Below are 24,086 nucleotides of genomic sequence, written 5' to 3' on the forward strand. Positions count from 1 at the left end.
TCTTTGCCTGTGAAACAGACCTGGTTCGGGACACGCGCGCGTGTGGTCTGCTGCTTCCCACGCTTCCCGTCAAAGGTGACCTCGTGGTCAGTGATGTCACCGAGGGTCTTTTTCTCAGATATATTTTGTCGGACCGAAATATCCGCTGAGCTCAGCAGTGCCTGGCACTGGCTCGTGTACCGCTTGTCATTGAGTGGATTGAGCCCTTCCAGCTCGCCGCTTGGAGAGAGGGAGAAAGGTAGCGAGTCTTCTATTACTGCTTTTGTCTTTGCATGTTTAGCTCCTGGGTCCAAACCACCACCCCTGGAGAGACACCGGCTTCGTTTGGCCAGCATAGCGAGGCACGGGCTCCACAATGCTCCGTGTTTACTGGAGTAGTACCTGCTGTGTAGGAGACACAGCGGGGGGCCAATGAATTGTTTGGCGTTTTTTGTGTATTGTTGTAAGCATTCATCCTCCCTAGGAATAATAATGATCACACATTTGAGGTCAATTCTGCTCCTTGTTTAATGAACAATGTTCCGCAGAGTTGAGCGTTTTGTGTTTTTCGAGACATTTTTTTGGGGGTTGGGGGGGGCGATTAACACGCGGGAGCGAACGTCGGTGCCGGGAGATTGAGGGGCGTCCCCTTTAAACAACAAGTCACGATATTGTCTTTAGCATCCATGTGCCTCGCATGTGATCCGTGGCAGGTCTTATCCCCAGCACTGCGCCTGGGGGTTGCGTGGAGTGTTGTTTTGGGGGATGGTGCGCGGGTTGGGTGTGGGGTTAGGGGTGGAGGGATCTGTGCCTGGGGGTGGGGGGAGGGTCGGCTTGCGGTGTGGGTTATATGGAGGGTTTGACTGAGGAGGGGGAAGGGGGGGAATGGAGGGGGATTGTAGGGTGGGTGGGGGGCAGTCGGCAGCCACCTCCTTTGTTTCCTAAAAAAGGTTTCGGGCAGAGACGGAGCCTGGGCTGTCGAGGCAGGGTAATTTGCAGTTTAGCAGGCGCGGGCAGAGCGAGAGCAGTGTGCTGGTGGAGCCACGAGTTGTTGGTCTCTGAGCGAACCGAATATCCTGGAAATACGTAGTCGCCGGAGCCGGCCCCGGGCGCTCGCATGCAAATGCACGTACTCGTCGCGAGTGCACGCGACCGTGGAATGCGTCGAGAATAAATTGTGAAGGGGGCCTGCTGCCGCTGCTGCTGCCGCCGCTGCTGCTTGCGGGCTAGTTGTGGACAGCTGTGGGGTGTGCGCGCGAGCGTGCGTGCGTCACCTCGCGCGCGTAACGCCCGCGAGAGAGTGAACGCGCGCACTGTGCGGCCGGCTCGGAGACAGGGGGGGGGGGTGCAAGTAAGATGGCTGCTTTCTAGCACTGACGGGAGAGCAGGGGCAGAGAGAGAGTAGTGGGGGGGGGGAAGCTGAGAAGAGAGAGAGAAAGAAGCGAAGAGACGGAGAGTAACACGGAGAGAGAGGCCACGGGAGGAGAGGCGTGCGGAGGAGCGAGCGAGAGGGAGGCGGCCGCGCCGAAGATCCTGACATGAGGCGGCGTCGTGCAAAAGTAAGTGGGGGGGGGAATTCTTTCCTGCCGTTTTCGTCGTCGTTCGACAAAAGAGTCGCGGCCGGCCACCGTCGCCACCGTCTCGTCTCCACTGCTGGGCGAGGGGATCGGTTTTTTTTTGCTTGTGGGAGCCTTTGTGTTGAGAAAAATGCATTCCAACATGGCTGACCGAGTCGGCTGCACTGCAGGACAGTTGATTGTGTCGGGTGGGATTATTCCGCTCTCGTCGAGCAGTGGAAAGTCTCATTTGGCAAGGAGAGATGGGCCGCGTGGGCAGTGAATTCCAGTTCTCTGTCGAAATGACCACCGCGGCGGCTGCCGAGCGGGGCTCTGCGAACCGCTCTGCGCTCTTGGTGTGAACTGCCGTGCCGAACACGAGCCAAGCAACGTAACGTCGGTCTCCTCGTTTGGGGATTTTAAAGTCGCGTGACGCTCCACGGTTTAGTTGTTCACAGTTTCGTCTTTGTTGGCAGATTTTTGGTCGGGGCAGCATGGCGTGGTTTGTGTGGCACTTTTGGATGTGCGCGGTGTGACATAATGTGGGCATTGTGACAGTTGAATTCGTGTGACAGTTGAGTGACAAGTTGAGGCCGCACGAGTGTTGGTTCTGTGGGACACTTTCTCAGCCTGCGGCATACAGGGCTGCAGTTTGTGCCGCGTGGTCTCCTGACCCTGCCTTCCCCGCCGAGTGTTTGTCATTTGCCACTTATCCGACAGCTGCTGATGTTTGCACAGATGTTTTGAGCGTGCTTTTTGAATGCTCCTTAGCACTGGCTTGGTAGAAAAGTCCCTATCAATTTGAGCCGGTGCCATCCGTCCCAAACTCAGATGGGTTGCGACTCCACGCTGTACGCTCGGTTAAAGACGCGACGTTTGACCATCGTGCGAGCCGCCACCGCGGTCTGTGAATGCCATAAACCCACGGGGCGCTTGGCTGGCTGCTAGGTCGTACTGCATGTTTATTATGTCCCCCGTGCTATCGCAAGAGGTGTGCCGGTAACCCACTTTCTCGATGGCTTCCGCACCACGCGCGCCGCAAAAGTTTCGTCCGCGCTCGCTCGCTGGCGCACGTGGTTCCAGCTCCTTGCCGGAACGGCACTTGCGCAACGAGTGGGAAGTGCCGGGAGGAGCTGAGCCTCGTGGAAGTGAACCTCGGGGCGAGGGGACGGCACCGGCTGGCGCGCTTCTCCGCATTCCCGCCGGTGGCTGCCGTTTTACTGAAGGGGCAATTGTGAAATTATTTAACGCGGTGATAATGGCCTCGTCCACGTCATCTGAGCCGTCCGAACGGCGTCCTTGGTGTTTTAAAGCTTGTTGTTGAAGGGAGTTGTCCAGAGGCACCGAGCGCCGTCGCGTGAGTGACGTGCGCGTGCTGTCACCCGCTGAAGCCCCCTGTGTGCGCGTGTTTTGTGGATACCCGGCGGCGAGGTTCACGTGCTCCCCGCAGCGCTGCGCAGGACGCGCCTCGGTGTATTCCCCTGTGCGAGATGATTTAACGCAAAAGCGCAAGGGGGGGGCAGCACTGGTTTTTCGTGGTGGGGGGTGGGGGGGGAGTTCAGCTTGTGTTTTCTTTACAATCCAACTGCCATTGCTTTGTTTTCCACTGCCTTGCGAGTGTAAATGCGATTGCTCTTGGGTTCAAAAGGTCACCATGGTCAGATTAATATTTAATTTGGCTGACCCTGAGGTATGGACCTCGGGTTTTGATAACTGGGTGACAATAATAATGGGGATGAATTCTCGTCTTTCTCAAAGCAGCGTTTGGGAACGGCGCAGAAACTCCGCGCGCGTTCCTTTTTAACTTGCGTCCGCACCCATGGGTACGGCTGTAGGATGCTTGCGATTTGCGCATCACTAATTCATACACGCGTCGCCGTCGCACCAAGGGATCGTGTTTTATCCGACCCGTAACGGCGTTTATTTGGTCGTGATGCACGGATGCCGGGAGGTCGTTGGGGGGTGGACGCGCGACGTGTGAACTTTGTGAAGCCCGGTTATCGCTTCGCCGCTCCTCAGCTATCGCATCTCGGGATGGACGCCGTCGCTTGTGAGAAGGGAGCTGAGGCTGGTTGGGAGCGGGGGACTGGGCAGCCTGGCTATTGAATACATTTAAAGGAAGACGTGTTTATAAACGCGTTCAGGAGGCGTCGGCTCCGAATCGCAAGAAACCCTGTCGACGTTTAAGGAGTGGGGGTGGTTGTCGGTGCCTCTCTTATTCTAACACCTGGTAAATGTGAATGGGGGGTGCCCTCTGGATGGAGGGAGGTCCTCCGTGTTGAGGCCGCAAGGAGGTGTGGGCTCGTATGGAAGAAGAGATTTATTTGTTGTTTGTGGGGGCTGGGCAGAGGCAAGCGGCAGCGGTGGTGGGAGGGAGGGCGATGGGTGGGGCAGAGGGGGGGGCTGAGCTAAAACTGAAGCTGATTGCAGCTGCATGAATATGCAAGCCTCTTTGTGCTGTCCAGGGGAACGTGTAGTGTGGGGGAGCAGAGGCGGGGGGGGGGTGTTGTGGGCGGTGAGTAAGAAATATTTGTTTTGTTCAAGAAAGACAATCCCGCCTACCCCCTTTAATGATTCTGTGGGGGAGAGTTAGATATTAGGCAGCAAACAAAGGCTGAGGTTTTTCTAGGCAAATGTAATTGGCAGCAACCCTGCTCCTTTTCTCCATCCTCCTGCCCCTACTCCAGGTTCGGGCGAATGTAGGACATCATAAAATTCGCAACATTCACACGTGTGTTTGTGTGTGTGCGTGTCGTGCCCAGTCAGCTCCCTTACACCTGACAGCAGGCCCTTGCTGTTATTGTCCAGGCAGAGTGGATAGCAGGAGGAGGCGGGGGGGGGGAGCGATTGGGTGGGGGAGCAAGAGAAACGATTGCGCGTCGACGTGCCACATCAGCCTCCCGTGTACGTCCCCACGAGTTGGCGTGCCTCGGGCCTCCGGATCTTCTTAAAAGCCTCATAGGATGAATGTCTAGGTTTAGTGTCACGCGGTCGTGTATAGACGTCATGAGTGTGTATGCGCGCGTGTCGTACGAAAGTTTGGTGCGCGTGTCACGTGACAGTGTGTTTGGTGTGCATGTCACGTGAAAGTGTATGTGTGTCACGTGACAGTGTGTCACGTGACAGTGTGTTTGGTGCGCGTGTCATGTGGCAGTGCTTGGCACGTGGTCGTGGGTTTTGGTGTGCGCGTGTCACATGACAGTGTTTGCGTGTCACGTGGCGGCGTGTTTGGTGCACGTGTCACGTGACGGTGCGTTTGGTGCGTGTGTGTCACGTGACGGTGTGTTTGGTCGTGTGCGTTTATGCATTTGCTGGGCAGACACCGGCGCTGCCGCTACCCCTTTGGGGAGGGGGGGGGGAGGCTGGTTATCACCCGCCCGTGTCTCCGGCATCGAGCCGCGCGCGCGAGACAAACTTTCACGTGCGCGCGATTTGGGCGACCACGCTCCCAGCGAGGGGCAACTCACCTGCGTACCGCCGCTAGGAGATTTCCCTTCCTGCCTGGATTTTTCCTCGTCGAAACTGGAGGTTTCACTGCTCCATTCCCATCTTGTATTGATGGTTGACAGGTTCTAAAATGTCAGATTGCGATGTCAAAACGCAACTCCAGGTGGTAATCCTGCACCTCCTTTCGTGAGTGACCCTTGGATCTTGAGGCTCGGCGAACGGAGTTGACCATTGCGTGTGTTTCTTCTTGATGGTTATTTTGTTGTGGATGGTGGTGTAGTTGTTGGGGACAAGCTAACCTACGGTAAACACCACATTGACCTTCGTGCATTCCCCCCCACCCCTGTTGAGGACTCACGACTACCAGACGCTGACTGTTTTGTCTCGTCCACGCTGCTTGCTCACCCGCTCGCCCGCTCATTCACCTGCTCGCTGACGGACTAACTCGCCCTCCCGCTCAATCGCCCAGTTTCTCACCACACTGCAGGCCACAACACTTCTCTTTTTGCTTCTTTCTGCTTCTCTCCTCGCACAGGTTCGCGAGCAAGCTATTGCAGCGCCGCACCTTTACGTTCCCCAAGCCTCTTGCGCTGCTGGTTTGTGGAAGGGCTGGCCTAGGACAGAACTTGTCGCAGTTCGTGCTGTGCTCTTAACCAGTTAGGCCAGACTTTGATAACAGCGTCAAAGCTCAACATGTCTTCATACTCCGAACAAACGTGGTCAAGCGAAGCAGAGATCTTCTTTTCCTGCTTCGGGACACAGGGGTCTAACGAAGGGGGCTCCGGGCCCACCCCTTTCAACCTGGCACTGCCCCGCTGTGTTTTACAGGTGCCGAGTAGCGCGCTTTTGAAAGCTTCACCCGAAATCGCAATTGCTTAAACCTCATTTGTTCCGGTGGTGGGGCAGCAAGGATTAAGGAGGTGGCGGTGGGACGTCTTGCTTTATTTTCGCTTGATTACCTGCCCCAACGGATGCTACACCTTGGGTTTTTGGGAAGAGGAGGGGGGGTCGTGACACGCATGGTTGGTTTCGTTTCAACTCTGGACCCGGGACACAAACGACTGCATGTCTAGAACCTGGCTACACCGTGGCGAAAGCTGGAAGCTCAGGTGTCTCAGTCGGCTCCTCCGCATTGAAGTTTAACTGGAGGCAACGTTTACTTCCTCTTTGAGTCATTGGTTATGTCTATGCGGACGGGGCGAAAGAATGACGAAAAACGCAAACGTGGAAGCGACGGCGGTTGTAAGTGGCAATGTCGACGGGCACGTGTAACCGAGAGTAGATCGGCTCTCCCATGGACTCGGCATGTTTGGTGCAGCCGGCGCGGTCGGGGTCCGGCGCAGGGTTCCGGCGCCGTGCGGCACGGACGGGAGAGACCGACACGTGGTCTGCGGCACGTGGTGCGCGCGCACGTGGTGACGGTGTTTACAAACCCCCGGGTCTGCGCAAGCGCGTAACAAGCGCGCGTGGTACGTGAGCGCGCCACGTGGTTGAGCGCGAGACTTCTGGTGGGAGTTTGGCCGCCTTCGCTTTGTTGAGCGCCGCAACTTTTCGTTTCATCGACCCGTTTGGGGGAGCTTCCAGGAGTTTTTTGGGAAACCCGTCTCTCTCGGGCGTCAACAGCGGCGACAGACGCAGCGTCGCACTGTCAGTCCGACGCGTTAATGGCGCCGTTGTAAATGTTTTAACAGGCCTAGTCAGACTTTGTCTCTTATTTGACCATTTATACATTCTTTGATGTTTAATCGGATGTTTTACATATAACCGCGAGACGGGGGCCGATCGCTGATGATGATGGGGCATGCCAATGTCAGGAGGTGGGAAGAGAGGAGAATGCAGGTCACTTTAGAGATGGAAGAGGATGAGAGTGCAGGTTACTGAGGAGGTGGAGATTGCATGTCATTGTGAGGAGAAGGGGCAGTTCACCGCGGAGGTGGTGGAGAAGTGCGGTTCACCGTTTCGGAAAGGGGTACATCACTGTGAGGATGAGGAGGAGCATGACGAGAAGGCAGGTCACAGTGAAGTGGAGGATGAGGGGCCAGTCACTGTGGAGGGAGAGAGGCAGGGGCTGCGCTGGCGGGGTGGGGAAGTGTTGGGATCTCTGGTGAGACCGTCGCTCGTGACCGCTACCGGCGGCCGTGATTGCATTTGCGATGTCGTACCGGTGCAAGTTTTCGCGGAGTCTTGTTTTTCAAGCTGCTTACCGTTGACTTGTTTGTCCGCTTCGGTGAACGAGGGGGTTGTGTGGCGCACGTTGAAGGAAGGGTCCTTGCCTCGAATAGCATCTTGCAGTTCGCAAGCGTTGATTCGAGCAAGCCTGGCTGCTGATGAGATGCTGTGTCGAAACCTGTCCAGAGCTTTGCTTGTACTTAATCAATGCGGCTAAAATTATGCACTCCCAGAAGGGCGTTAATGGTTTGTGCAAAGTAAAAGACTTTTCATTTTGAGGCGGATTTACAGATGTGTGAAGGAGACGTATTTCCCAGCAAACATGGAACGTTGGGCCACCGTTGGCCCAACGGTTCCACCCCGCATGCCAACGTTGGCACGTTACCTTGGTTTGACTGATTGTTAAAAGCCTCCGATTCAATTCGGAAGTGTTCTTATTGGGTCGTGTATATACGCTCCTCACAACCTTACGATGGAAGAGCCGCCTGTGTTTGCTTTTAGAGATTCCCTGCCTTTCGATGGGGCCGTGGGGGTGGGGGCTTATTAACTTGGCCGTTAAACTCTGAACAAGAGCAGCCACTGTTGCACAGAGTAGTAGTGGCCATCCACCTTTGCCACGCGGAGTCGGTGGTGTGAGGCCAGGCGCTCGTATGAAGATTGCAGTTGGGAAGACTGCGATCCAGACTTCCAGACCCCCTTTTATCTTCGCAAAGTCCCACAGAGCCTCCGCCTCCCCCCCCCCACACCGGCGCATTTGTGGAGGTGCGACGCCAGCGCTGTGAGCGAGCGGCGCGGTTTAGCGCCGTCTGTTAAATTACCCTCCCGTGCCGGCACTTTAAAAACACAATCCCCGTCGGATTAGCGGTGACGTAGGCTCCACCGAGAGGACCGTGGAATTGCGCTCGAATGAAAGCGCCGGCTATACGGCGCCGCTCGCGACAAGCCCCCCCCCCCCCGCAGTTGCTCGTCGAGGCTGCGGCCAGAGCGGTCGTTTGCCAACTTCTTCGACAGAATCGTACCAAACGAGGACATCAAAGGGGGGACGAGTGCCAACCATGCCTTGATTTCTCTGTCGGGTAGGTTTGTTCGTCCAAACTATCTTATTGCGACACACCAATGCGGGGATGTCTCTGCGCGTGAGCTGATTGAGTTCCGAGCGCTGCTGTTATATCCGAAGCTGCCGTTTTCATTACGACGTTGAAGTGGCATTTTTCGCGTACGCGCGCGGTGTCGGAGTTGAACGAATGATCACCTAAATAATCGTTGTGCAAATAACACGGCACGATTTCAATTCTGCCTGCTAACAAACATTTTTTTAAAAACGGCACACGTACCAGGGTTTTCCCCCGTGCGTGCCGCGCAAGTCGTGCGATGTAACGTTTTGTGTTTGTCAACTTCTTGCCCCAACCGAGTTGTGGGCGCGTGCACACTCGGGCGCGTGCTTGCGAGCCTGCGCACACAGGAGCTGGTCCTTGGCGAGGCGCTCGTGCGGCCCACGTGCCCGTGTTTGCAAACACACGTCCCACAATGCCTTGCGGCGGTGACGTAGGTGCCGCTCGGAATGTGATGAGTTGGTATAACTTGGCGGGGCGCATTTCAGCCACGGTGCGCGCGCCTCTTTAATAAAAATACATATAGCCTTCTAATTTATAAAATATATAGCTTCCTCATTTATAATACACATATATATAAAACGCCCTTCATTTCGTCGACATTCGCTTATGCGTGAGAGCAAAACGTCTGCAGTTAAAATGATTCCTTCGCTCTCAAAATGGTATAAATTTATCAGTTTATTTTTTTTTCTCCTGCACCTAAAGTGTCATCAGCTGCCTGCATTTGTAATTCATTAGTCTGAAATGACTCGTTCGTATCCTTCCTGATGCTCAGCGCGATATAAAACTTGGCAGACTTATTTGGAAACGTTACTTTCTATACTTATAAGCTCGAGCCGGACAAATTCGTAATGTCAAATTCTGGCTCTTATTGGGTTTTAAAGGTCAAACCAAAGCTAGAGTCTGCTTTGCCTCCTTCCCAGACGCAACAAAACACTTTGTTTTAATAAAACTATGAAGAAATAGCTCTGGCATAAACATGAATAACTACGTTGATAAAAGCCAGAATAACACTGGACTGCTGCATGCATCGGCCCTCCTTGCTGCACGGCTGGCAGTGTGCGTGTTTGCGTGCACGCGCGTGTGGGTGTAAGCCAGGAGAGGAGGAGATTGATTGATTAGGAGCAAGAGACAGAAAATGGAGGCTGCTCTCAGCTCTGCGGCCAAACAAAATGGCTGCTGTTGAAGGGAGTCTGCGGCGGGTGTGGGGAGGGGGTGGTGAGGGAGGGTGGAGGGAGGGAGCACGAGCCGTGGTGGAGGAAGAGGAGGGCCGAGTTATCTCAAGCACTGCGCAACAACCACCACCACGGCGAGCTTGCAAGCCTTGCCACACCAGCTGTTCTAAAGCAGCGCTGCGGTGCAAAGGTTTCGCGGTCCGGCCGTTAAGGCATGCACGCCTCGTGCGTGTGATGCACAAGCACCCCGATGTCTTTGCACGAACCGTGTTGGGCCATTGAATTGGGTCGGGCATTTCGCGTGCACCAGGCAGATGTGTGTGCGTGGTGCTTTGCAAGCGTCGTCGCGATGTTTTCAATTAACCATTTCGTTTGTCACTTTTCTCACGGTGGCGATGCTCTTCCTGGGATTCGAAAGGAATGCACGGGGATTTAGTTGCAAATCTGGTAATGCTGGTGCGACAAATCAAACCCGCCGAACTTGACTTCTACTTGACTCCTTTCAACTCGTGCGGTGTACCGGTAATGGCGCTCGCGTTTAAAAATAGCGCTTTGGTCTTTTTTTGGCACGCGCGTGCCCGTCACGTTGACAGCTCGGCGCTTGCGCCCACTCGACAAGGTTGGGGGGGGGGCAGCAGCTCCAGGGAAACGTGGAGATGTGGCGGCCACCCGCTGCCGATGGCGCGGAGGCGGTAGCGACGGGGAGGCAATCGCGCCCCGTGCGAATCGAGCGGCCTCAACCGGCCACTTGCGCCAACGCAGCGCTCATTCGCACGGCTAGCTCCGGCCGGAGCAGCGGCGGCGCCCGACGCCACCACGTGCCGGAGTCCACGTGGCTCCGCGCTGGCCCCTCCTCTGCCGTCCGCGTCCCATCACCGGTCGGCCATGTCACCCCGCCGCACTCTCGCAGTCGAGCCGTGGTGGTCGCCGAGCGAACGATGAAGACGGAGGTGGCGACGTTGGGGTGGGATGCCGGGTGGAGGAGACGTTTGGCGTCGCTAGGAGGAGGAAGGCAACGCTCGCTCGCTCGTTTGCTCGTTCGCTCCTCGTGCTCGGCGCAGCGCTCGCGTGACTCCGCTGCGTGGTGCGGAGCGGATCGCCGCGCACTGTCGCCGTCCGCGCGGTTAGCGCCAGCGCGTTCAGGGTAAGGCAAGAAGTGCTGAACGCTCGGGCCGGGGGATTTGTACGATATTTGCAGCAGCGGCGGTTTTTATATTTCGGTCGCTTTGTTGTGACCACCGTGTTGTGTGATGATTTTTTTTTCCTTCCTCTGCTGCGGCACCATTACTGATGGAGCGGTTTCATCTGTGTCTGCTCGTTTGGCCAATCCCTGCAAGGACACCTGTGCATAGGGCGCATTTCATCTCGTGGCGTTTACCCGCTTAAGCATTAGCAATAAATAAAAAGCGCATCCCTCAAAGCGTAGCATTTCATTTCACGGCAGGCTGCCGCGATTCTACGCAAAACACTTAGGGTTCGACTCCTGTCTTGGGTCGTGATTGCTCTGGGTCTCTCTGTGCGTTTGTGCGTATCGTGCGTGTGTCTGCTGAAACAACAACAAGGAAAGCTGGCCGGTTGTGGGTTTTAAAGCCGGCATGGGTTCCGCATTCCTCCTGGGTGCAGGGCAACGTGCCGTGCCCCCAGCGCTGGGGGGGGGGAGGTGGGCACAAGTTCTCCGCCCAACCTGGCCACTTGCGTCCGCGCAGAGCAGTGCGTACCTTCTTGAACAAATCTTAGTCCCGTTTCGTGGAGAAGCCTCCTGCGTTTGATAGCTTTGTGCTCGTTTTTGTCGCGTTTTATGAAAGGATTTTTTTTTTTTGAATAGGCGACGGCCACATTGAATCATTTGCGCACTTGATAGATCAGAGCAATTCTGTCCGATGGGAAGCATGGGAAGGGCCTGGATAAATGTGGTTATTCGTGATGACTTCATGGGACTAGGCACATTAGCAATTATGATATTAATCGTAAACCGTTGTTGTTCCACTGCTGCGCGAATTCCTTCCAAAGCCGTCGCCGTATTTCAAGGCCGTTTTCCATCTCGCTCCTGCTCCGTGAGCCGATGTCACCCGCTCCATCTCCGTGGCGGGTCCTCCTCTCGATCGCATTCCCTTCTTCCGCTGCCTTTCCTCTCTCTGGTTCCATCCGTCAGCCATCATTATCCCTCCTCGCAACGCGTCCTGCCCCCTCCCTCTCCCTCGCCGTTTGATTTTAGCGCGAGCGTTTGCACCGAGTACGGCAACAGCTTTGTCATTTTGCAGAACGCAGCAGCAGTGACGTCGCCGTCATTGCAGCGCGGCTGAAAGCCTGCTTAGCAGATACGGGCCTCTGCAAGCGGCGCGCGTCACCGTCTGTCTTGCATCACAGCTGCAGGTTCGGGCCGACGCGTTGGCCCTGCTTTGCGTGGGTTTTGCTGCACGCAGGCAAGGGCAGCCCCTTGCTTGGTCCGTGTGCATGTGTCGGCGTTAATTTCCTTTCCGTACAACATTTCACCTTCCGTTATGAAAGCCATTCATAAAATCAGGATTGTATTTTATTATTAATTCTATCCACGCATCTGTTGTCCATGCTTCTAATACCATCATCGGTAAGATCGCACGGACGTGTCTCAAGGTTCGGCCGTTCTCTTGGTGGAGGGGACCCATGGAGGCGTCGGGCACCGTCGGCGTTGTTGGGTGTTTCCGTTTGCCGTGGACGTGCACGAGGATTGTCGGGTGGCAGCCGTTGATGTTTGCAGAGAGGATCTTTGTTTACATCTCGGGTTGCAGAGCAAAGGCCCCAAAGGCCTAGAATTCTGAACGGCCAATCGCTAAACTACACAACTGAAGGTGTAGTAGATAAATAAACAGTTAACGTATTCGTCAACAACACTGCCTTAAAAGGAGTTAATATTTTTTTAATAATAGGCGACAGCACGTTGAATCATTTGTGCGCTGGCTAGATCAGAGTGTAATGTGTTTATAGATCGGTGCATGCATGGTCGTACGAGAGGGAGGCATGGAGAGGGCCCTGGGTAAGCTGATGGGCACCAACCCGCTCGAGTCCACCCGAGTGCACTCGGACAACGCGGCATCATTACCATGTCTATGAGAGCGCTTAGATGTGCTTACGCACCGGTCAGAATTAAACGGCAGCAACAGCGTAGGGTTGCCACCTGTTCTGGTTTTCCCAAGATCGCCCCTTTCTCTTTGAGGTAGCTCCCCACTGCCCTGTGAAATCTCTTTAAAGTCTTCCATTGACATGATAAGTCACTTTTTTTTTCATATTTCGGTTACGTAATAATGATACGCCACAACGCATCCACGTGCTCTTATCTCATCATCTTCCCATTATCTGTCCTGGTGTTGTTCTGGCTGAGGTGGCAACCTTCGAGCGAAGTGAGCATTGTGCACGAACGTACAATGCTGCATGTGGCTTGGGAACAAACGTTTCCTTGAAAACGTGTGTCAACCGGCTGCTATTTGTGGGGTATTACTTGCAATGCATATTTTATCGTGGCCCCTTTTTTTAGCCTTGCAGTTTTATCGACCGCGAGCCCATTGTTCGCAGCGTGCTGCGCGCTGAGGGGAGTGTATCTCGCTTACAACCGCACGCACGAACTAGAGTCCTCTTACGCGAAAACCACTCTGCCTCTGGACCGCTCTTTCAGACGACGCACACGGCGGGGAGAGCGTTTTGATGCGTGATTCCACAAGGCGCGACGGCGCCCGTGTTATACACATATATATAGGCGTGCGGATTTTGAGCATTTTGTATCCGACCGTCCCGACGCACGGCGCAGGCGTTGGAATACGCCGCCGGCTTCGGCGGGTTTTTATCCAAAATAATCTGGGATTAGGAGCTCAGCGGGGGAGTGGTGGTGGTGGTGGGGGGGGTGTTGGCCCTGTGCTCGGTACTTGCTGCAGCAACCCATGTGTGTGTGTGCGTCGATGCACAGTCAAGTGTGCGTACGTCGCAAGCGTGAGCCCGGCTCGTACAGTGCGAGACGGCGAGCAGGGGCACGGCTACGCCCGCCGCTGAGGTCAGGGGACGCCGCTGGCGGCGGCTAGCTGTATGTGGGGGGAAATGAGGAAAAGGTCAACAGGCAGAGAGAGAGAAGAAAGGTGCGCTCGCTCATAGTGGATAGGCCGGCCGGCCGACAAATCGACGTGTCGTTCCGCTGAAAGGGAAAAGAGAAAATGGTGGCAACAGCTGCAGTGGCTGAGCTTGTCACTGAGAGCTCCAACAAAATGGCTGCCCGTGCCGGGGGAGGGCTGCTCTGCTCTGCTGCAGAGGGCTGCGGCGGGGAGGCTGCAGCTGCGGACGTGGGGAATCGATGCGGCCGCGCGCGGTTAAACGTGGTAGAGGGGGGTTCGGGTTGTGGGGAGGGGGAGGCTTTGCCTCGACAGCGTCGTGCTGCACAATTCGCAGACAAAAGCGTTTTTTTTAATTCCCCGTTAGCAGGCAGAAGACGACAAAGCTGTCTGTTCTGCCTGCGTTGATAGAGAAGAATTGTGAAATATTGCTTTGGTTTTCTTATTGATACGAGGGTATGGCACGGAAAGACTAAATATAATATTCAAAGACGTTATTTTATATAACGGTCCGTCTTGCCTTTCAAGCTACTTATTGCCACCCGGTGTATTGAGACGATGAGAGTTTATTTTAAGCGTGTTTAGTTCAATGCCTAATTGTCGCAAGTCCTTGCAAAGCTTCTCAGCCCGTGCCGATCTCGGGCCGTTACCGTGACGACCGTAAATGACGTAACTTGTCAATGATGTGATTCTGCCGCTCCGCACGTCAGGGCTGGACTCGCACGGACTGGAGCGTGCACGGCCGGCAGAGACCGATGCCTCCCATGATTGATCTTCCTCGCCATCGCGAAACACAAGCCTCGCCATTGGCCGAAACGTACGGGAGACGCGCCTCGCTCACCCTGCGGTCGATGCGCATCCAGCCACGCTGAAGGACCTTCACGCGGTGGGGGAGGGTGAGGGGTGGAGGGAGCCCGTGGTTTTGTCACTTCAGCACGAGACGTTTGAGGCCCGGGTATAGTCGGGCTGGCTGCGCTGTCGCGTCGCTCTGCGAGGTCTTCAGGCGCCGCCTGGCAACTTCTCCCCGGCAATTATTCCATGGCAAATCGTGCGTGGTTACGAATCGCCATTGCAGTGCTCAGAGACCTCCCCCACCCCCCCCTTCCCCAACTTCCTTGACCACCCAACGTGCTGCGTAGGATTGCCACCGCTGAGATAAAGACAACGGGACATCGTAGGAGTAAGGATATCGATACCGCAGCAGAAGGGACAAGTGGATGTTAAAGGCATTGTGTTGAGTGGTTGCAGTGTCATTGTTATTATTATGCAACTGACAAACGGCGCTTTTAATGTCCGGGCAAGACTTAGATTTTCCGATTTCCCCTAGAGACCCACCTCAAAAATTGCACGGTTCTGGGAAAAACCAGGACAGGTGGCAACGCCCTCCACCGCTGCCTTCTTGGCGTCCATAAAGGTGCCTCTCCTATGGAAAATCTTGATGCTTTTTTATTTTCTGCTCCTCCGTTTTGCAGTCGTCGGCAAAATTAGCCAACTTCAGCGCTGAAAGCAACACCGAAAAACAATCCTTCCTCCAAAAAACGCACAAACATCCCGCCGTGTTGTTCCGTCGACGCGCCGCGAAACGCTGACGGTGCGTTGTGCAAGGCCGACTGTTCGAGTGCCGCCCTCGGAGAGGCACAGCGAGCGGATGATCCATGCCCACCCCCCCCCCAACGTGGGGGGTAGTACAGCGGTGGGGGGGGGGGGAGGACCCGCTTGCGCTCCAGGATCTACCGCTCCATCCTCGTCTGCGGCTCGTGCCGCGCACGTGCTTGCGCGTCTACGCTTGCGCCGCGTGACGTCAGCGGTGCGCCTCCCCCTCCCTTTGCTTTCGAGGAAACGTCGAGCGAAGAAGCTGCCCCTCCACCCGCCCGCGCGGCTCCACTTGGCTCGGCGATGGAACATTAACCCCTTTCCCACCACACGCACGTACTAACGTACATGTAAGCGCACACGCCACCTCCGTCGGGGCCTACCCACGCCTGCGATTCGTCGCGGAGTGAGCAACCGTTCCGGCTGTGGCTGCGATCGTACGATTGTAGAATAGTAGCTGGCGGACGCGGTCGCGTTTTTGGGAAGAATTCGATAATGACTCGTCCTTTGTGAATTCGGACAAACGCAGGTAAGTGCACAGCAAAGTTTAACTTCGTATGATGTTCATAATCACCGGTATACTTTCGCTTGGTGGAAAGGATTCGAAGGCAATAATTTCATTGCACTGCCACACTTGGTCCCTTTTAGTTTATTTATCTCAGCTGCTCGGGGTTTTTTTTCCCCGTATGTGGTTCTCACGTTATGCGTGCATGGCGGTTAATATAAATGTCGTACGATTCGTGTCGTAAGATTAAACTTTAATTGATGAACGCACACGTGCGTGCACAGAGAAAATTACAAAAATGGGCAGACGTTTCAGGTGATTGCCCTACTTCATTGCATGGAAGCTAGACTCTACGCTACGAGTGTTTTTTTTTCTCTTCTATTTGTGCTATCGACAGAGCTGCCGGTGCAGCGTGACCACGACGAAGCGAGTCTCGTATTGCGTGCACCCATGACGCGCCGTGCGAACCGGCACGCGCAAACGCCGATTGCTCTTTAACACTGGAGGAATCTGAACGGCGACGGAGCTCTTTGTTGTTTTGTTTTGCTACGTATGTCCAGTAACGTTCGTCGCCGCAGCAGCAGGCGCCAAACGCACGCCAGGCCAGCCGAGCGCGAGGAGCGTTCGCCAGCGGTGTGTGTCCACCGGGCACCGCACACGCGTGTACTGCGGCACGATCAACGGCTCGCACACGCGCAACCCATTGCCTGATCAGATGCGATGGCTTGTTTTTGTGGAGAGGAACGCGGGGGGGGGGGGGTCCCCGATGGGGGTTGGGAGGCTGCGAGGCTAGCCGTGGGAGCTATCGTGCCGGGCGTGCAACAGCGTTGGCAATAAAACACACGGTTAACCGCGAATTACGTGATAATTAGATTAATCAGGCGCCCTTACACAGTGGGCCACGGAGCGCCGGGCGTAATAAAGGAGGAAACGATCAAAGTAATCGGAGAAAAGACTAAAGAGACAAGATGGAGAGCTGGAGGGGAGAGGTCTGTTTTCAACGTGCATTGAAATCGTGCAAGAGATCCCATATTTGAGAATCGGTTTTCCCCTTTTCTCTGGCGACAAAACAGGTGTTAAGATGTTAAGACACCAGACTGAAACCTTTTACAAGGAATCATGTCTGCATTAACCACAATACTTGTGGTCAGAATGCAAAAAAAAAAACGTACTCTGACAATATATGAATTGTCTTTGAAACTGATTGGTCCACACCAGAGACAGCTTTCTTTTGAGCCTCGTCTCAAAACGGTGTTAGACCAGAGGACGCCAAAAGGCGTACACAGCACAAAGTCAACGCACTATCAGAGTAATGAGAGCTCGGGGTGAGCAGCTACATCATGGGACCTCCTTTGCCAGTACCAAAATATGAGAAAGGGGAAAACCTATTGTCATATTTTGGTACTGGCAAAGGGGAGGTCCCATGATGTCGATCCTATATATTTATATTTGTCTAAGGTTTTTATACGTCAATGCCACCGTCCACAGGACTACTTTCATTTAGCATCCTCCCACAGGGCGACTGAACGTTTGGCTAAATTGGGCAAAGGTTATTTCACATTAAAAAACGTGTTTGTTTTGTTGCGATTTGTTTGCAAAAAGAAAAGCATTCGCTACAATGGTGACAAAGAATCGCTTCTCGTTCTGAATCTCGACCCCTGCATTGTGACCGTTTCACCGACTCTGAAGGGGGTGGGGGGGGGGGGCAAAATTGTTGCGCCCTCTAATCTCTACTGGGCCTTGCGGAGGTGGGAAAAAATGCCATAATCCAGTCGTACGTGGCACAGGAGGTTGTCTGTTGCTCCACATTGCACGGCGATTGGCAATTCGGAATCGCGAGTTCCAACCAATATAGATATTTGAAGTTAAACGAGCAGCCTGTGCGGGGGGGGGGGACTGGTCTGGTAGGGTACTATTATCAAAGCTGCGCTCAGGATTACGTTGGTCCCACTGCTGGCAGTGTGGAAGGAAATTAGCGGAGCTGTTTGTGCGTCAAGGGGGAATTGTTATGTAAAGCCGCTGTTCGGTGGCTGATGAACTGAGGTCTGAGCCGTGAGAGAGGAGGAGGGGGCATTGCTTTTCTGTAGTTACCGTGGCGACCGTGTAATCTGTAGGATTTGTCTTCGTGGACCGTTTTGGTTTGCAAGGTGATGCTTTCGAAAAAAAACGCGCATGGGTGTAAATATTACTTAGCATCGCCAATAACTCGCGAACAAGCGCCACGTTCCTCCAATTAGCACGCTTGGCTACGTACGGTACGAAAAAAGTTCACGCTCGCACACAGTCGTATCGCCCGCGCGCGAAGGACCCATTACTCAGCAGTGTGTCGGTGACGTGGGTGAGGCTTGCAGGCCGGGCGAGCGAGCGAGGTGGGCGACAGCGAGCGCGTGCGATTGGCTGGCAGGGCTTGGAAGCAAGCGGCTACGTAGGGAGTCTCCCCGTGTGGGCGGCGTGAGACCGGGGAAGCCCTTCCGCCGTGGACGGTGGTGACGACACGAGCGAGGGGAGCGCCGCACTGACGGTTGGTTGCGCCGCCGCAAGATCGCGCGCTCGCCGCCGAGCGTTCTCCGCGTTTGTCTTGGCGTGTCGCTCGCTGCGGACTCAGCGTCCCGTGCCTCCTTCGCAAACCTATTTTGACGAAACCAAACTCGAGTGTCGGGAACGATTTGCCAAACTGATGCGGCAAACGCGGTGAACGGTTTGTTTAGTTGGCGGCTCTCGGCACGCGCGCACTGAAAGGGAGTTTCTTCTCGTTTATTCTGTTTACACTAAGTTCTGGCAGTGAGTTTTGTGTAAATAATTTGACTTTTTACGCTCGTTAGTTTGCACATTGCCTGCACGCTGCAATGGCATGTGACTGCCGCCACTGCCCGACGGTCTTGGGCCGAGGTTGTCGCCTTCTGAGAGCTAAGAGAGCTGCTTTGCTCAATGGGGCCTCGCTTGCTGAAACAAAGTCTGTGCGAGTGACTTGAGATTGGGACAAAAAGATGTGACAGTGTGACCTCATGTTCCGCGATATTGGCCAAAACTGTGCCGCATTTAAATCTGGCTTTAAAAACCGCGATCTAGTGATAGAAACAGAAAGACAAACTTTGGTAACTTTTGACATTTATTTTTATCTTACTATTTGAAAGTGGGGTGACTACAAGGTGTCAAATTATTTTAAGAACGGAGGAGCGGGTGCTGGTGGGGGTGTACGCAGAATGAGCAGGTTTTGAGATTCCATTCTAGATTTGAAGCTTTCGTGACTGCAAGGATTCAAACTCTTGGTTCTTTCGGTAAAGTCACGTAGATAAAGAATGAAATAAAAATTAATAAAAACAATAAAATCACGACGTTTCGGAAGCAACACAAGACGGAAGCTTGTGTTGCCTCCGAAACGTCGTGATTTTATTGTTTTTATTAATTTTTATTTCATTTTTTACCTACGTGACTTTACCGAAAGAACTAAGAGTTTGAGATTCCACTTGGCGCTGCATCTACTGACCCCTTCGCAACGCTGTGATCCCCCTGCTCACCTGGTGAGCTCCGTTCACCTGGTCATCCACCCGCTCACCTGGTGAGCCCCCCGCTCACCTGGTGAGAGCCGCATTCGGTTCCCACTGTGCAAGAATGTTTGCGTCGCGCTCGCCCATCGTGGGCTGCGACAGCCAGAAGCCGCGGATAGGAACGAGGCAGATCCTGGAACCGTTGTGCGCTAGCCGCCGCGGCGGTGGCGGTGAGGTGGACTGCGGCCGCCGCACCTGTGCGGGCCGCGTCACGGTCGAGTTGTGTTTTTAAAAGGACTTGAGGAAACAACACGTGGCCACGTGTAGGGGGGGGCGGGGAGTCATGGGGCGCGGTACAAACGAAGCGTTTCACAACGGGGTGTTTGCTGAAGGAGGGGGGGGGACAGGGGCACGCGCTGCAGCAGGCGCTTGCTGCAACAGGCAACGCAAGCCGGGCTTGTCGAAACAAGTTTGGCTATTTATAAGCCGTGTTGTTGTGGGCATGATGTACCATGTGTGTGTGTGCGCGCATGAGCGAGGAGGGGTTGCTACTTGTCGCTTCGGGAATGTATGGACACAGCTGACCAGTGCAACGCTCGCCCAAGCAGCCCTGCCCGGCACAGTTGAAAGTTTCTCAAACGTGCGCTTTGTGCGCCGTTCCTGCCGCCCTTGACACCTGTCGCTACGATCCGCTTCGTACGCGGCCCCGATGAGTGGACGCCCTTGTGTGGGATTCTCCCAACGCCATCTTTTTCAGATTTTCCTAAATTACTATGATAGTTCGATTGCTCCACGGGATTTGCTTTTAATGACCGATGGTGGGGAGTGGGGGGTTAGGGGGAGTGGGTGAAGTGCAGGGGGAAATGCTGTGCAACGGCTGAGACCACCCCGAGTCACTTCCTGATTTTGTTGTGAAAGGGGAATGGTTGAGCAGGCTGGCCACTCTGTTCCGTTTGCGTAAGGGGACATTGGTTGTTATTCGCCCTTATCGTTTCCTTGCAGAACGACCCCCCCACCCCACCATCAAGGAAAGGAAAAACACGCGACAGTTTTGAGTTTGCGTTCGACTCCTTTCCACCAGAGAGCCGCCTTAATTGAGAGCCGCAGGGCCTGGGATGGACACCCCGTGGAGCATGACCCAACGATTTTGAGCTCGGCGCATTCGGCAAACGACGGACATCTGCATTCGGCCGTTGCCGGCGGGTAGGGTAGCCGCGCCTCTGCGTCTCGCGTGGACGGGAACGGCCGCGGTAACCCAGCCGTGCCTTGCACGTTCCGCTCGTTGAGAAAATAGCTCGGCGAGGAGCCGGAACTGCGTCTCACGTCGACCACTGCCGAGTCTTGAAGGTCGTCAACTGCCAAGGCAGTTCGAATGCCAGACAGATGGCTAAGCTTGTTTAAATACCCTTCAGAAGTAAACATTCGGACAAGGAGGCTAATGCTGATACAAACCGTGGGCTTGCCCTGCTGGTGTCACAGTTGAGTTTTATTACTTTGTCTAGCTTTCATGTTGACTTGGCATTAATGTTTGATGGGCATTGACCCACGGTTACATGTACACGCAGTCCTCTACTTAGGATGGAGATGCGTTACGACGACCCCATCGTAAGTCAAAAATATCGTAAGTCGAAGATGGCCTAGCCTACCCAGGAGTCTTAAAGAATGGTGATAATTTATCAAAACAGAGAAATTTACAGTACCCTACTGTATAAACTATATACTGTATGTATTTATTAATCACAATACTGTATTGCACAGTAAAATGTAAAGTAAAAAAAACAAGGTAAATTCTTAGCCTACCTTTATGAACTGCAATTGAATAGAAGGTTTTTTCAGGAAACAATCCTATCTGCTATAAAAAACGTTTAACATGCATTGAACGTATCGTATCGTGGTAACCCTAAAATTAAATCGCTAAATCTACGTATCATACATGCATTGAACGTATCGTAATGTATAATTGTACTGTACTCGCCAAGATTCTGTCAGTCGTCTGCATACTTGAACGATGTTGTTGATGGCTACATTAACCTAGGCTGGAGATGCGTACATCCTGGCAGCGTCCCAACGTACAGTATCGTACCCCGTGCGCTGCTGCGTTTGCCTGCTGCGCGAAATTGAAAATATTTTTCAATTTTGTCATATCGCCATCGTAAGATCGAAACATCGTATGTCGGACCATCGTAACTCGGGGGACTACCTGTAGTTGTTTTCAGTCTAGTTGCTCTTCGGTTGTGCCGTGTTCACTCCTGTTTACCATCCACAACGTTGAGTGGGAGATGGTGCTTGGGGGGGTGGGGGGAGCAGAGGGAGAGTGACAGACATCTGTTAGGCGTTGAGAAGCTGAGTGGTGATGGGCCTCTGCACCAGGAGCTCAGCGCACTGGTGGTCAGTGTTGAGGCCCGACATCCCACGTGACTTGTCCCGTGAACCCAGAGGAGATTCTCCCAAATTCCTTCGGAGTGTTCTGCTCGGTCATCACCATCGCAGGCAATGGAAACGACAAATTAAAATCGAGGACTTGTAACCAGATTGCAGCACTCACGCCTGCACGTCGTGACCGTGTGGACAACCGCGTCGCACCCCCAACGTGGCTGGCGGGCGAGAGTGGCCACCCGGTTTTGTTGGTTCTTTTGCAATTTATAAACTTGCACCAACGTCGCCTCGGCGCAGACCAGAGGTCGCAACCGGGTACCCGATACCCGTACCCTACCCGATACCCGGCTACCCGTACCCGGCCAGGTACAGGTACCCGTTTGCGACCCTGGTGCGGCCGGGTACGGGTAGGCCGTGAGTCACTGGTGAGTAACCGTTTGTCACTCATTTCCCAACGTCTTGTCTCTTCTCACAATTCAAGTTCCTAGAATCAACCCACCCGCGCCTGCAACATGGCTTCATCCCAGAGGTCGCAATCAGGTACCCGATACCCGTACCCTACCCGTACCTGGCCGGATACGGGTATGGTACGGGTACGGCCGGGTACGGGTAAGGAATCAAAACCCGTTTGCGACCTCTGGCGCAGACATTCTGCTCGCGTACATTGCAGTGGCGTTGGGCAGACGAGGCATTGAGGCATGGTGCCCGTGTCCTGTTTTACAGCTGAGCCAGTGATGGAAATTCCGCATTCCTGCCTGTGGCGGGAGGCGAGTTTATCGTAAGTCACTCGCTCTGCCACCTGAGCCGATGATCCGAGACTGGCTCAAGTCGGCATCTGTCGTCGTACGTGACTCGCGGTCGGCCGATGAGCCTTCCTCCCACCCCTCGCTGCCCGGTGCGTGCCCCTCCGCCGCGTGGCAGCGCGCGTGTGTGGCCGCATGTTATTTGAGTGCCAGGTCATGCGTGTGCTTACAGTTGACACGCGTGAGCCAAGTCACGTGTTTTGCGCGCGTGCGCGAGGATGTGATTTCAGCAACGTCTCGTTACCTAATCTCCCTCCAACCGGTGGCAAATAGATCCCTGCGCCCCTTGTCGCGCCAGGTCGTTTCCTCCCAATATTCCACCTCAATTCCAACATCAACAAAAAAACCTCTCGCAGATTGCCGACTAGCGTGGCTTCGTCACTTCCGATAATTCACGTCTGTGTCGTCGGGCGATTGTGATATGGTTTTCAAACGAGGGGCACAGCAATGCTCCATATGGTATTTTTTTTCTAATCGGCTGAGCAGCTTATTGCCGAGTCTCTCAGATTACGGCTCAAATTAAACAGATTTAATGGTGGGAGGCGGGGGCGGCTGTGGTAGCTGTGGCACATAGCCTAGGGGGGTGGGCCTCTGATGGCTTGCGTGTAAAATAAGAACTGGGACAAATCGGAATCTCTCGCATCGTGCAGGGCATGGGAGTGGGTCAGGGAGGAATGTCTCTGGCCCCTCGTGTTCCTCCTTCCGGACCGGCCCATCCGGTCGGTTGTCTCGAGCTGTTTTGTTGTTGTGTTCTCTCGCGTTCCTACCAGAATGTTGGTAAGTTGGATAACGAATTGGATAGAACACACAACCCGGGAGAAAATCGGTGTTCATTTCGATCAGTCAGGAGGCTGTTGTCGTGAGACATGTGGCAGGCCTTCCCATTTGTTGTGCCAGGGTGGAGCAGCTGACTTTCCACACAGTTTTTGTGCTTCCAAGATTCACAAGCCACATGTGGCAATTGCGGCTGATTTTTTTAAGTGAGCAGCACGTTTCTCGAGTGGAATCGCCCGACGTTTTATTTTCTGTTTTCCGTCAGGTCGAACCGTGCCGAGGGGGGAAGGTGTCCGCTTCAGGCTTGCCAGCTCCCTTCTTTTGTCAAGGCGCTCTTCCTCCTCCCTCCCAGCTTAAATAAACGCTCCAAGCCCAGGACGTGTCATTCAGACCTATTCTTCACCTGAGGACGGCTGCTTGCGTTGTGGCCGAAACGTCGTGACTTTACTGAAAGAACCAAGAAGAAGCTCCCTAATAGTGGATGAGGGGAGAGCCAAATGTGAATGGCATCGCATTGTTGAGTGGATTATTATTTATTATCAACTCATACTCCTTTTTTAGCGTCCCGGGGAAGACTCGAAAATTTCCCAGGACGGGCAGCCACGTGAATAAGAGGGGGACGATCCTGGGAAAACCAGGGGACGGGTGGTGACCCTCATCCTCTTCGTGAATGAGAAACGAGTGTTTCCTCCCCCCTCCTCACCGCGGGAGGGCACAGTGCAAAGTGCCGTCGCTTTGAAAACCGCTCGCCTCGTTTTACTTCTTACATCTGCATGCTTTACGCTTCTTTGAAGAATTTTATCCGGCGCCCATCGTTTGCGACACCGACATTCGTTCATTTTTCCACCGCATTGATGCAGACTCATCGGGCGCAGAAACATAGCGCAGAGCCAGGCCCATGCGCACCCCCCCCCATGCCTGCTGACTGCCCCCCCCCAATCCCTCCTCCCCAACCCCCTTCTTTCACCACCCCCTCTACCCCCTATCCCCTCCCCCGCACCCCCTGCGGTGTGGTCACACCCACTGCTGGGAGTGA

At 54.3% G+C, this 24,086-nt stretch overlaps 1 protein-coding gene across 1 annotated transcript in view; it reads left to right on the forward strand.

The window, feature by feature from the left end:
• Positions 1-920: 920 nt before the first annotated feature.
• LOC144732084 (uncharacterized) overlaps positions 921-24,086 on the forward strand; it is a 47,883-nt gene continuing 24,717 nt past the window's right edge. Inside the window, exon 1 of the mRNA XM_078613346.1 lies at positions 921-1,538. Coding sequence (XP_078469472.1) covers positions 1,518-1,538 — 21 coding nt within the window. The 5' untranslated portion in view covers positions 921-1,517. The remainder of the gene's footprint in view (positions 1,539-24,086) is intronic.

This window comes from Lampetra planeri, chromosome 41 (genome assembly GCF_965212315.1).
Source record: "Lampetra planeri chromosome 41, kcLamPlan1.2.h2, whole genome shotgun sequence".
Taxonomy (NCBI): Eukaryota; Metazoa; Chordata; class Hyperoartia; order Petromyzontiformes; family Petromyzontidae; genus Lampetra; species Lampetra planeri.